Raw genomic sequence first — 13,334 nt, forward strand, 5'->3', positions numbered from 1 at the left:
TTTCATTTTTTTTTCATGAAAATCAATGATAGTGTCAAAAAATTATAATAATTTCCGCATCTTTTCTTAACCAACTAAATTAAACTTCATTATCATGTAAGTTTAAGACAATTCGTGATTTAGTTTGATTTGAATTGTTTTCTTAAAATTCTAAAATATCTTTTGTTTAATCCAAATTCTATTTGGACTTAATTTTATTTTTGATAAATAATTGTAATAAAAAATAATTTGGGAAGGAAAGTTATTTTTTAAATAGGATTATAAAATTAATTGATAATAACTAATTTTTTATTACTGTAAAAAAAATTACTTATAGTAAAGACTAGAGGAAGTCCAGATATTTATATTAAGTATGAAAACATATTAAAATATGGTTAATTTTATTACAGAAACAAATAAATGTAAATTATTGAAACCATAATGCATTTGTGTTTCACTCATGAAAATATGTAAGTAATTGATGCTAATAATAATATAAATCTTTAAATTTAATCATTAAACAAAAATTGCACAACTTGAGAATTAATAATAAAATATTAATCCATTAACTTTTACTTTGTTTTGGTTTTGAAATTTTATTACCTCAGCAGTTACTAAAGGGTACTATTAGTTAATTTTATTACCTTAGCATCCCCATTATCTCCTTAGCAGTTAATAGAGAGATGTATAAGGAGATAATGGGTGAAAACTGTGTAGATTAGACAAGGTCTTCAGTTAGTCTAAGGGCAATTGTTTATTTCACACCATAATTTGCTTTGTTCGTTTTAAAATAAAGGGTTTAATTTTGTTCAAGAGCTTTAATCAGCCAAGCTGTAAAAAACTTAAAACCATAAATGAACATAATTAACTGTAAATTTACTAAAAAAGAATACTTTGTAGAGCCAAAGCTTTTTTCTGTTATAGAAGCTAATTTAGTTCTCTGTTGTAGTATCCTTCGATGTGGAACTATAAGATAAATCCGCACACCGCCTATTACCACCCACTGCTTAAGACTTGATAAACAACACTTATTCCATTGTACCCATACCACCTGCTCCAAGCTGTGCTTTTCCAAATCAAAGTTAAACACGATCCAATTTATGGGTGCAAATCAAGGTTCATTTTACTGTGCTTCAGAATTTTGCAATAATTTGGCTCAAATTCATGCGCCCAATTGTGTGTGTTTTTCATTCACTTCAAGTCAACACTTCAATTTCTTGTCTGTCATCTTTGAAATGTAAACACAGAGAGCTCTATAAATGAAAATCCTCAGTCACTAGAAGGCTGCAAATTTGTGCCAGAAATTTTTCAATTATATTTAGAATGCCTTTTTACATCACATAAACTTCATTGAATCAATACTGTGTTGGGTTTACTGCTCTGTGCTAAGTCATCAAGTTATTAGCATCGAGATTATTATTTAATGGATTAGCATAAAATTATCGGATGTTATGTGATTCATCAATTACAAACCCACAACATTCTAACAAGTGAATTTATGACTTTGGCATCAAGTGAATTTTGATCAATCCTAAGCATCGTGTAGTAGTGGTAAGTTGGACCAAGAGAATATTCTAACAAGGCAACTAAAGGAATAGAATAGAATTATACTGTTATCACTTAACATAAAACCGGTGAAACCTATGCATATTGCGTGCAGAACATTAAAGTATATTCTTACTTCAACATTAATATTCTATTCCGGACCCGAAGAATAACACTTTTTTCCCTTTATTTACTTTTAATCTATTCCACTCAACTCCACTAATAATATCCTTGTGCAAAACTGAGTAACAGATCGATCATTAGTGTTGTTGCCATGAAGTTCTGGAAGATCCTCAAGAGCCAGATCGAGCAGACCCTGCCCGAGTGGCGTGACCAGTTCTTGTCCTACAAAGACTTGAAGAAACAGTTGAAGGTTATGTGTCCCAAAGATGCTCTAACTCCACCTCGTTTGGATGCTGACGAGCTTAACCACTTCCTTCGCCTCTTGGAGCTTGAGATCGATAAGTTTAACGCTTTCTTTGTTGACAAGGAAGAAGAATACATCATCAAATGGAAGGTAACTATAATTTCCTTCCCTTTTTTTCTGGTTTTATGAATTTAAGAGCAGTGGTTTGTGTTTGCGTTGCAGGAGTTACAAGACAGGGTTGCCAGAGCCATTGGTTCAAACTTGGAGTTGATGTCACTAGGGAGGGGAATTGTGGATTTTCACGGGGAGATGGTTTTGTTAGAGAACTATACTGCACTCAACTACACAGGCATGCTCTAAGAGCTCATGCACTATTGATAATTGATGACTAGTGTGTTTTCTTGAGTGGTAGATCATATCATACTTTCTAACACACTTTTTCTTATTAGAAGAAAGAGGAGTGCTAACAACACACTTTCTTGAACTTTTTACTATTGAATCAAATTTTCTAAAAGATACAAAATGATAAATGAGACAAACTAAATAATTAATGATTTTCAATAAATTTCAGTTAATAACAAATAATGTATTCAAAAAGAGTGTATCAAAATGTGTTATTAGAATTTCTTAGTTAAAGTTTCACTAGTTTAGGAATAAGATCTATACATTTAGTGGAACTTATATGAATTTAATCCAACAATAGTAGAGAGTGCGTTAAAAAGAGAATACCTGTGAATGTATTACTATCATTTCTCATGTTTTCTTTCCTTTAAATATATATATATATATATAGAGAGAGAGAGAGAGAGAGAGAGAGAAAGAGAGAAAGTTATGAGATTATGAGGGGGTTTGATGATGAATGTTTTTGTGCAGGTCTAGTGAAGATAATAAAGAAATATGATAAGCGAACTGGTGCACTGCTTCGCTTGCCATTTATCCAAGAGGTGCTGAACCAGCCCTTCTTCAAAATTGATGTGCTTAACAAGCTTGTAAAGGAGTGTGAGGTGATACTGAGTATTCTTTTCAACAATGACTGGCCTTCAATTAGTGGGGATTTTGAGGAAGATGAATATGGCTCCACGACTGGAAATGAAAGCAAAGCGACGCTGATGCATGTTCCAAAAGAACTTGCTGAAATTGAAAACATGGAGAACACGTTCACCAAACTAACTTTATCAGCACTGCGTAGCTTGGAAGAAATTAGGGGTAGAAGCTCAACTGTTAGCATTTTCTCATTGCCTCCTTTGCATAACTAGGCTTTGCAACTGCAAGAGGATTGGAAAATAAAATGACTGCACTAGCGACTGCAACCAAATAGGTCCTCAGGATAACATAGATCTTCTCGTGTTTATCTTCACATCTATCTTAATGTTTATTAGAAAAGAAATAGACACAGAATTTAGACATGATTTGTCATTTATACAAGAGGATCCATTTCCCTGTCTCAATGGTAGATTTTCATATGAAACAAAAGAAGGAAATTAATGCATACTACTCTATATTATCGTGCGTGTATGGCTATTTCTTTCTTTCCCTATTTGGTTTTCTCTGCAAACTTTGTTTTCAAGCGCTATTGTCATCTCACTAATCCCCTCCCAAATTCTCAAGGTAACAACAAAAATTTGAGTGTTGTGAGTTGTGACAGCTAAACCACATCTCAAATATGATACTACATAAATCTGTTTATTCATTTTTAAACGACCGCTATGTCTACAAGTGAACTGAGAATTACCAAATATGAAATCTACAGAGTGAAAGTATTTAAAGACACAATATACATGTGTATGTTATTGCGCATATGGCTACAAGGACTTTTTTCCTACTGATCATAAGTGCTCAAGAAGCCACCAACAAAGCCTGCTCCATTGCAATTCCCGCATAACATCTCCTTCCTGCCTCTAGAAAGAGGGGGCAAAAAAGATTGTATAAGTCATGAAATCCAATATAGAAACCAAAGGTTGTTTATTACACCATTGCCAAAATTCCCTGCTTCAAGAAGTGTTGCATTAAGAATTCAAATAACAACAAATTTTTTATCTTATCCGGTTATCCACTAGGTGGTTGTGGTATGAATTCAAGAATTGTAATTTTAGAATGCAACTAGAATAGAAAGTAGGGTTTTCTGTATCAGATAGAACACAAATAAAATTATACTATAATGGAATGGTTTATTTAGTACCCGCAAAGCCAACAAGAGTCACCGGCTTTAAACTGTCCATTGAAAATATCAACAGAGTTCACCCCACTGCCTTTGCATTGAGAGCATAGAACAGCTCCTGTTAATCACACATAACACAACAAAACCAAAATTTCAAATTGTAGATACTTTCTCTTGTTTTTGTCTTCTTCAAAGTACGATGCAAAAGGTGCTTGAATTAGAGACGTTCACATCTCATATAACTACTGCCTACTTCAACTTTGCGAAACATGACTCTTTTACATGTTTTGGTTAGATCACCACGTATTTGGATATCAGTTCCATCTAATTAAACTGTTCAACACCAGTTTGAAACTCACATTGCTTTTATGGTTGTGCATTGAAAGTGTAAAACCTCCAAATACAACTTTAACTTATCTAAAAGTGTTTGAAGAATGGAAGAAGGAACAAGGAAAAACACTTTGCATCTACTACCCACGAAACTCAGATGACAATTACCATTTCCATCACAGTCAGCACAAATCACACTATTCGGTTTTGTGTTTCGGTTTGTGCTTTGGTTGTCTTTTGCAGCCTACATGAATAGAAACAGATAACTAAGTCAACTAATACAAACACAACTACATACCTCAAATCATTTGAGTGCGTAGAACGTAAATGCTGAAGGAAGACACGTTTTAAACAAGTTATGAGCATGTAAAAAGGCACCTTGGTAATGACATAGCGATATTTGGTAGCAATAGGGACTTGAAACGCATAATTGACTCCAAAATGCTTTGGATTTGTATGGCTTTCTTTACCAATACCTGGGGCTGGTGTAGTATTGGGAGAACGTAGGCACAGGGCAGGAAGCATGGGAAGATTTAGAGTATAACTTTGTTTAAGTTGACTGAGTAATGAACAATTGAAGTGGTGAGGATTAGATAATTTGGTGTGCTGTTGGACACTCAAATTGAGGGACAGAATAATGGATTGAGATATTTGTCAGATTTTTTTTTTTCTGTGGTAAGAGTGAGGGTCAATTATTTATGTCCAATGCATTTTGTTATCTGTCATATAGGGCCCGCTTTGAATGCGATGTGGTATCAAGCTTTAAAATTTGAAGCCCTACTACCACCTTTATTTTACGACGCCATTCGACGGCTTAATTTCCCTAATGGGACGGCTTTAGCCCCCTCCCTCAAATTTCTTTAAATAATTTTTAATAATATGCTACTTCTAATAAAAATAAAAACAAATAATATTAGTTAGTATATAATAATATATATTACTTCTAGTTAAAATTAAATAATATATTATTTAATAAATCTGATAATTAATTTCATTCATTATATATTATTTTTTAATACCGAAAAAAATACTATTTTATAATAATACATATTGCCACCAATTATAATCTAACTCAAACACACATATATATATATATATATATATATATATATATATATATATATATATATATATATATATATATATATATATATATTAAGTCTTATTTATCTATATATATATATAAATATAAACATCTATCTGTCTATATTATAAACACAAATATGTTATATATAATTGTTATAAAATTTGATAACTTTTGTTATCATTGTATTTGATGTGTTTGTTTTTTTTATTGTGAGACTATTATTACGAGTATTATTTGATTGTTAAAAAAAAACTTTTAAAACTTGAAAAAAATTATATGAGTTATAAATACATGTATTTTTTGTATAATTTGAAATAAAAATAATTTTAATTTTACTTATAAAAGACTATTTATTAAATATTTGTTTTTTAGAACTTAGATATCTAAATAGTTAAAGTAAAAAATCAGTCCAATTTAATGGTTTCTGGATCCGTCAATCCCTGTGAATATGAAATAGTTTGCCTTCTACAAATTTATATGAACATCAAAAATAGATGAAAATATATATTTTTTTTTTATTTTTTATTTTGGTTTAATGCAGTTTAAAGTTTAAAAACTTTTATCTGTCTCTTAAAATATCTCTATTAGATCATAATGCTCTTTCTATTAGGGCGCGTATCCATAACTCCTATTACATTCTTTTTTTTTTTGTACTTTTGTTTATATAATTTTAAAAATATAAAATAATTGATATAATAATAATAAAATAACAGACTTAAAATTATATATTTGACTAAAAATATAATTCAATTGTTAATTTTTATTTTTCATATATTATTTGAACTAAAGTATAATTAGTAACTTAATAACCAATGACATCTAACGACTTGATTAAATAAAATATGTAAGTTATTATAAACTCTTTATTATTCACTTAATATAATCAAAGGGTGGTTTATAGGCTCTATTCCACTGAACTTGGTAAAAATTAATAAATATAGGAATTAATAATAAAATTTTAAAGCTATTATTTTTAATCCAAATCTGTCTGATCTTGTATGGAGATATGAGGAGTAAAGTCAAACTCATTCTTAACTCATCATGTAATCATGCTTATTGTATTTCATATCATTTGTGAATAACATCTTACTTAGGATAAAATTGCATTTTCTGACATTTAGATTCAATAACCTTACGTTTGCATTATTTTTTAGTTCTTTGAGGATTTGATCACGCTTTTGGTGTTTTTATGTTTCGGGGCTATATCTTGAACTTAAAAACATAAAATATAGAAGAGAGGAGTATAGTACTTCAAAGATTGAAACTATGAGCATAAAGACACATCAAAAATAAAAGAAAAGTGAAATCCATCTAGTAAAAAAGTCACAATCACAACAATTTTTGTATAGACAACGATCTTCTCCTCAAACTCACTCATAATCTTTATAAAAGAAGACATATCATCAGACATCATTATCTTATCTTTTAGGTAAAATTACATTTTTATTTCCCCAGGTCATAATTGGACATTGACCGTTACAAATAAATTTTAACGGTCACGTGTCACTTTCTTATTAGATGATGATTGTCACATGTTATATTCTGATTGGTCAATGAAAACAACAATATATTTCATCTTTCACAGAATTAACATCAAATTAGAACATGTCACATGACAGTCATCATCTAATAAAAAAGTAAAGTGACGTGTGGCGGTTAACATCACTTATTAACGGTCAAATCATGAATCAAATTACTGGGAGACCAAATGTGAAACTGAAGATAAATTGGGAGACCAAAAATATAATTTTACCTATCTTTTAATTGTAATTTTGGACGAAATCTTTTTAGTCCATTATCTTTAAATAGCATTTTTCTATCCAAGATTAAGCATTCTAACTTTGATTAGCATACTCCTTAATGACCATAAGTCTAGTCTCTTTATTCCAGGACAACCGCTTGGCCATTGTATCGATGCTTAATTGAATAATTTTTATTTTCAGCGGAGTTTTCTTCTATTAATTCTAACTATGTGAACCATTTAACCATCATTTTTCATATTCATAGACATCTAGAGAAAATCTAAGAGATGAATCCAATCGTTAAACCTATAATAAGAAAGGGACCTGAAAATTAAATCACAAAAAAAAGTTTAAATCTTCGAGAATCAAATGAATTAACACAAAACTTTACAATATACAAGATACATAATAAATATACACTGTACCAAATAAATCCCCTAAAAAAATACATTCTACAAAATAAAATACTAGTAATAAATATATATAATTATATACAAATTTATAAATATATATATATAAAAAAAAGCAAGGCGGTGGCGGCTTTCTATAAAATGGCCTCGTGCCCCCTTAAACCATATCGTCACTCGCTCATCCACTAACTGCTACTCGCTCATCCCGTGGAGGTTTCGCTCTCTCAGTTTCTTTTCCCCAAATTGGTTTTTCATCTAACAATTTACTTTGCAGAACCGTAACCCTAACCCCTTCCCCTACCTTGTAACCTTCCTTTCGATCCTTCACCTCGCAGGTATTTTCCATCTTCCAAAACCCTAGATTTCCTTTTCTCACTCTCTCTAGGGCAAAACCCTAGCTCAATTTTACGACTCTGTTTTCATTATTATTTTGTTTCAAGGTCTGATTTTAGTTGATTCGGTGATTCCCAGATAATGGGAGAAACAAAGGACGAAGCATACGAGGAAGAGCTTCTCGATTACGAGGAGGAAGACGAAAAGGCCCCCGACTCCGCCGGAGCTAAAGTCAACGGCGAAGCTACCAAGAAGTATGTGCATGATGTGTTGTTGGGTTAAGACATATTATATCTATAACTTTTTTTGTTATTAATATTTTTTGTTGTTTTTAACTTGCAGGGGCTATGTTGGAATTCACAGTTCGGGATTCAGGGACTTCCTTCTGAAGCCAGAGCTTCTTCGGGCTATTGTGGACTCGGGATTTGAGCATCCATCTGAAGGCAAACTATCTCTATTCATCTCAATCTTTTATTTAATTTGCAGTTGTTGTTCTTGGCTGCGGCTGAAGTTAATGTGATGTTTTTGGGGATTTTAGATTTGTAATGGTTATTAGTATTACTGTTTTGAAACATGTACTGGGTTTTTTCATCTATGGTTAAATTGTTTGGCGCTCGTTACAATGCTTTTGAAATTTCGGATGTTGTGGGGTTTCAACTTTCAACAGAATAGTTAAATACACGTTACATATGTGTCTACTGTATCATCCTTATGTGAGTATTTTTTGTTTTTGCAGGTAATACTTGTATCACAATCTTGTTTTGGAGAACTAAATTGCTTTGGTAACGCTATCAAATGAATTGAAAGCGTCAGAAAAGGTTTATTTTACTTACCCTCGGTTCCTTCGGCCGTGTTTTATTTGCTTCATCATCAGTGCAACATGAGTGCATACCACAAGCAATTCTCGGGATGGATGTAATTTGTCAAGCAAAATCTGGAATGGGAAAGACTGCTGTCTTTGTTCTCTCTACTCTGCAGCAGATTGATCCTGTTCCTGGCCAAGTTTCTGCACTGGTTCTTTGTCATACAAGAGAATTGGCATACCAGGTACTCATGGGCGATTTGATACATCAAAGTTATGTAACTTGGTATTCTAGTTGGTTCTGATTTAACATTTGCAACCTCTTCCATGCAGATATGCCATGAGTTTGAGAGGTTTAGCACTTACTTACCCGATCTCAAGGTTGCTGTCTTTTATGGTGGAGTCAACATCAAAGTTCACAAGGATCTGCTGAAAAATGAGTGCCCTCATATTGTTGTTGGAACACCGGGAAGAATACTAGCATTGACTAGGGATAAGGACCTTTCTTTAAAGAATGTTAGACATTTCATATTGGATGAATGCGACAAGATGCTGGAATCACTGGGTATGTTTCATTGATGAATAGTCACTACTGATTTGAATTTTACTTTCGATTTTTTATAGTATGATTTTATTGTTCTTATATGCTGTCTGCAGATATGAGGAAAGATGTTCAAGACATTTTCAAGATGACTCCCCATGATAAGCAAGTTATGATGTTCTCAGCAACACTCAGCAAGGAAATTCGCCCAGTCTGCAAGAAATTTATGCAAGATGTAATGTCTCATGGCCAGTACTACTTGAAATTAGAAGTCTCTTTTTCATTCTGCTCAAAATCCCTGAGAGTTATCTAGATATTTAGAATGTTGTGGTTTCATCAATTTTTTTCTTCTGATTGGGGTTTATTGTATAGTGCCTTTTTTCATATTTTTACTGAAACACCCAGCTGGTAGGGTGGAGTGTGGTGGGCTGGTGGCTGGAGATTGGGCTAGAAAGAAGTTTTGGATTTGGGATGTTTTAGTAATGGTCCTGTTTTTGGCAGTATGTACTTTTTTTCTCTCCTTTGGTTCATGTTGGAAGTTTGTTTCATCTCTAATACATGGTGTGTGTCAGGTATGGGCTTTTTGCTAGGAATGGTATTAATTTAATTTAATTAGGGGGAAGGGTGTGAGGGCATTTTGGGTTTGTTTCTGCCAGTTTTCTTAGGGTGTGAGTGTCAAGTGTCAGTGGCACTTGCTTGGCGTGACTAAAAAATGTTTCTGCAAGGGGACAAAACAGATGGACCAGAACTGTCGTTCAAGGGATCTACATCCTTCATTCATTTCGTTGTGGATTCCATTAGCTTGAGGAAGGACCCTAATACCCTAATATGATTTACTGTGAAATTTGTTCCTTTCAGCCTATGGAAATTTATGTTGATGATGAGGCCAAGTTGACCCTTCACGGGCTTGTGCAGGTCAGCTTTTTGCAATTTTTAAGTAAAATTTCTTGCCTTAAAAGATAATTTGTGATTGTATGGCTTACATTGATGACTGGCATGGCAGCACTACATCAAATTGAAAGAGGAAGAAAAAAACCGGAAGTTGAATGATCTTCTTGATGCACTGGACTTTAATCAAGTTGTGATCTTTGTGAAAAGTGTTAGCAGAGCAGCTGAGCTGGACAAACTACTTGTGGAGTGCAACTTTCCATCTATATGCATTCATTCTGGCATGTCCCAGGAAGAAAGGTTTGTTTTATAGATGTCAATGGACCCTGAGGAACACTGTTTCCAGTCAATTTTTGGTTGACGATTCAATTCTTTTTTTTTTCTTAACTTCTTTCATTTTGTTATTTGATTTAAACTTCCAATCTAATATTATTAATGTTATTAGAGAAATTATGTATCTTTAATGTTGGATATGATGTGGTTTTTAACTTTTAACAATATACTTGATATGGTCTTCCTTTTTGATGGGAACCTTTAAAATGTAATATAAGAGGGTAATAATGAGAAGTGTTGATGTTACCTTGCTCAAATCTGGTAGGGAAGTAATGTTCTGTAACCATTTTACTTGTGCGTTTCTCTTATGCATAGGACACGGCACTTTCTGCATTCAGGTGTGTATGGATTGTATTTTGAGTGATTGAGAGAGGAAGACTCTGTTAGGACTCGGGCACGTGTATTCTTTAACGAGAATTTAAATACATTAAGAAAATAGCACATTTGTGTGAGATAAGTAAGTTTCAACTGCCAATGAAACTACCTGCCTTTATGTAAATGTTGATGAGTCTGTAAGTTGTGATTTTCTGAATGGAATTATTGGAGTGGTTGGATGAATTTGTCAATTATCACCCTCTACTATGGTTTTTAACGTGCTAGAGCATAATGATTTTAGCGTTGCTTTTAATTATCTCCATGACTTATTTTGTTTGTTACTTTCATGGCTTGCGGAAATAATAAAATAGTCTTCTATTCCTAGTTTGCTATTGAAGTGTCATACAAGAGACTGTTTATTTGTTATTTTATTCTGATTTCACCGTTTATATATATATATATATATATATATATATATATATATTGCTGTGATGTGACTTGCGTATGATCATTATTTATGTATTTGTAGGTTAAAGCGCTATAAAGGTTTCAAGGAGGGGCATACAAGGATTCTTGTTGCAACAGATTTGGTTGGAAGAGGGATTGATATTGAACGTGTCAACATTGTTATAAACTATGACATGCCTGATTCTGCTGACACATACTTACACAGGGTATGATTGGATAAGATATGCTATTAGTTTTTCCGCAGTTTTTTGTCAATAAAATCTAGTATAGAGTGGGCTGACTAATTTTAGAGGGATTGTGCACAGGTTGGTCGAGCTGGAAGATTTGGCACCAAAGGCCTTGCAATCACATTTGTTTCCTGTTCTACTGATGTTGATGTTCTCAACAATGTAGGGAATTAATTAATCTTGTTAATTTTTTTTAATGTTATACACTTATACCCATTTGCATTTCTAATGTGTTTTGTGTGATTTCCAGGTTCAGTCAAGGTTTGAGGTGGATATAAAGCAACTTCCTGAGCAGATCGATACCTCTACCTATAGTACGTATTTTTTCGTCCATTGATTCTTAGTTCATATAGTGGTTTAATTAGATGGCTGAAGTGCAACCATAAATTCTCTGTTTGTATTGTATACTTGGGGCATATAATTATAATTTTAAATTGAATACTGATGCATTATTAGTTAATTATAGTCCTTATTAAAAATGTATTTAATTATCAAATAACTATTTATATATTATTTTAGTGCATTTCAATTTCAATTGGTTATGTATTGATGAATCTAATATTAGTTGAACACATTTTCAGCTCCTAGATGTTCAATTAGCAATTTTTTGAGTTTTACATATAGGCTTAACCTAGTTTTGAACTGGCTTCCTATGATATTTATTGTGAAATAATGATTCTTATTTTGAATTGGCTTCCAAACATAATTAGATTTAGAGAGGATTTATGATTAATCATGCATACCGAGGTGAGTCAATGGTATGCCTCCTAGGATTACTTTCTGGACTTTCACATTCAGTATGTTGGTGTTTTGCAATAAATCATTAGTGGGTGTTTTATGTAGTTACATGTACTTGTTTTTTTACGTTGATTTTTTTTAAAAATTCAAATAGGAATTATACATTGTCGATTTTTCGTAAGATTTTTACTCAATTTTTCCGAAATGCTTGGATTGTGTTTCCTTAAAGTTCCTTTAGAATCTTTCTGAAGCATAAAATTTAGATCAACACTTGATTCGTTGTTCTTCTTTCCCAGTATTCATTTCTGAATTGCATGTGATGTATGTTCAGGTATTTATGAAAACAATAATTTCTTTTTAATACTATTGAAATACCGACATTTCTCGTCCATTAAAATTTTACTATTTTGCCGTCGTATTTAAATCTATATCAAATTTTAAAATCTTCTGTTTTTAGTGTCGTGAGATTCTTCTCCCCCTTAGTGAGGTTTTATCTTTTATTTTATAATTCTGTTTACTGATGTGAACATTCTTTTGACTTGATCTTCTCTACATTTTCTGCAGTGCCATCGTAGAATTTTTTGGGAACAATGTTAAGTGCTTGGTGGCATGAGTAATCGTGACGCAGAACGGTGCAGCTGATGATTAACCGTGCTGATAGATACCAGAGTCTGTTTACAGACTAGGCCATTTTACCATTGGATATTTATCGGTATTAGATGTAGCAGCAGTGTAATGGCTTATGTATTTATGGGTTTTCACTTACTGTATTTTGTGTGGCACCTACGCTGTTTTCATGAACGGTCATGTTTTGAGTTGGTCTTACTGCGACCTTGATATTTGATGCTTTATACTTTTGTTGAATTTCTATACGTTGCCTTTGATTTCTTAGTTTGATCTTAAAAATAGAAGATCTCACATTTAATTATATTTTTTTACATAAAATTAGGATAGACTTTTAAGTTTTCTAAAAAAAGATTTTTAATCCTTTGAAATCTCGTGATATTTTTAATAAAAAAGATTTAAACCTGTGTCATATTTTTCTTTTTGGAATTTCACTTCTTAAACTTT

The 13,334-nt window shown here is 32.2% G+C and overlaps 3 protein-coding genes across 12 annotated transcripts; 2 read left to right on the plus strand and 1 right to left on the minus strand.

The window, feature by feature from the left end:
* Window positions 1-986: 986 nt before the first annotated feature.
* SPX4 (SPX domain-containing protein 4) lies at window positions 987-3,380 on the plus strand. 2 transcript variants are annotated; one of them, XM_041016311.1, is made up of 4 exons: window positions 987-1,095; window positions 1,777-2,041; window positions 2,114-2,240; window positions 2,765-3,380. In XM_041016311.1, exons 2-4 carry the CDS (start codon window positions 1,799-1,801, stop codon window positions 3,145-3,147), a joined length of 753 nt encoding a protein of 250 aa, XP_040872245.1. In that variant the 5' UTR covers window positions 987-1,095; window positions 1,777-1,798; the 3' UTR covers window positions 3,148-3,380. The 2 variants fall into 2 exon arrangements, with proteins under 2 accessions (XP_040872245.1, XP_040872244.1); XM_041016310.1 differs by lacking the exon at window positions 987-1,095 and having other exon boundaries at window positions 1,704-2,041.
* A 123-nt stretch (window positions 3,381-3,503) lies between these two features.
* Window positions 3,504-5,044, minus strand: LOC100306315 (uncharacterized). 2 transcript variants are annotated; one of them, NM_001249980.2, is given in 4 exon segments: window positions 3,504-3,789; window positions 4,071-4,167; window positions 4,548-4,623; window positions 4,758-4,987. In NM_001249980.2, coding segments are annotated over 4 exon segments (399 nt in total). In that variant the 5' UTR covers window positions 4,905-4,987; the 3' UTR covers window positions 3,504-3,710.
* A 2,698-nt stretch (window positions 5,045-7,742) lies between these two features.
* LOC100796232 (DEAD-box ATP-dependent RNA helicase 15) lies at window positions 7,743-13,127 on the plus strand. 8 transcript variants are annotated; one of them, XM_041016301.1, is made up of 13 exons: window positions 7,743-7,953; window positions 8,059-8,205; window positions 8,294-8,394; window positions 8,826-8,998; window positions 9,087-9,318; window positions 9,411-9,529; window positions 10,153-10,209; window positions 10,298-10,482; window positions 11,360-11,504; window positions 11,604-11,687; window positions 11,776-11,839; window positions 12,560-12,594; window positions 12,828-13,127. In XM_041016301.1, exons 2-13 carry the CDS (start codon window positions 8,093-8,095, stop codon window positions 12,858-12,860), a joined length of 1,341 nt encoding a protein of 446 aa, XP_040872235.1. In that variant the 5' UTR covers window positions 7,743-7,953; window positions 8,059-8,092; the 3' UTR covers window positions 12,861-13,127. The 8 variants fall into 8 exon arrangements, with proteins under 8 accessions (XP_040872235.1, XP_040872234.1, XP_003526412.1 ...); XM_041016300.1 differs by having other exon boundaries at window positions 8,090-8,205; XM_041016302.1 differs by having other exon boundaries at window positions 7,785-7,831.
* Window positions 13,128-13,334: the final 207 nt, after the last annotated feature.

Source organism: Glycine max, chromosome 6 (assembly GCF_000004515.6).
Source record: "Glycine max cultivar Williams 82 chromosome 6, Glycine_max_v4.0, whole genome shotgun sequence".
Taxonomy (NCBI): Eukaryota; Viridiplantae; Streptophyta; class Magnoliopsida; order Fabales; family Fabaceae; genus Glycine; species Glycine max.

Coding starts and splice junctions, on each gene's coding strand:
- SPX4 (XM_041016311.1), top strand. CDS start 1,799: ATGAAGTTCTGGAAGATCCTCAAGAGCCAGATCGAGCAGACCCTGCCC. Junction 2,042..2,113: donor AATACATCATCAAATGGAAG/GTAACTATAATT, acceptor TTTGCGTTGCAG/GAGTTACAAGACAGGGTTGC. Junction 2,241..2,764: donor TACTGCACTCAACTACACAG/GCATGCTCTAAG, acceptor GTTTTTGTGCAG/GTCTAGTGAAGATAATAAAG.
- LOC100796232 (XM_041016301.1), top strand. CDS start 8,093: ATGGGAGAAACAAAGGACGAAGCATACGAGGAAGAGCTTCTCGATTAC. Junction 8,999..9,086: donor CAAGAGAATTGGCATACCAG/GTACTCATGGGC, acceptor TCTTCCATGCAG/ATATGCCATGAGTTTGAGAG. Junction 9,530..10,152: donor GCAAGAAATTTATGCAAGAT/GTAATGTCTCAT, acceptor TGTTCCTTTCAG/CCTATGGAAATTTATGTTGA.
- LOC100306315 (XM_006580865.4), bottom strand. CDS start 4,904: ATGCTTCCTGCCCTGTGCCTACGTTCTCCCAATACTACACCAGCCCCA. Junction 4,624..4,757: donor ATCGCTATGTCATTACCAAG/GTGCCTTTTTAC, acceptor CTATTCATGTAG/GCTGCAAAAGACAACCAAAG. Junction 3,784..4,070: donor GACTCTTGTTGGCTTTGCGG/GTACTAAATAAA, acceptor TTCTAGAGGCAG/GAAGGAGATGTTATGCGGGA.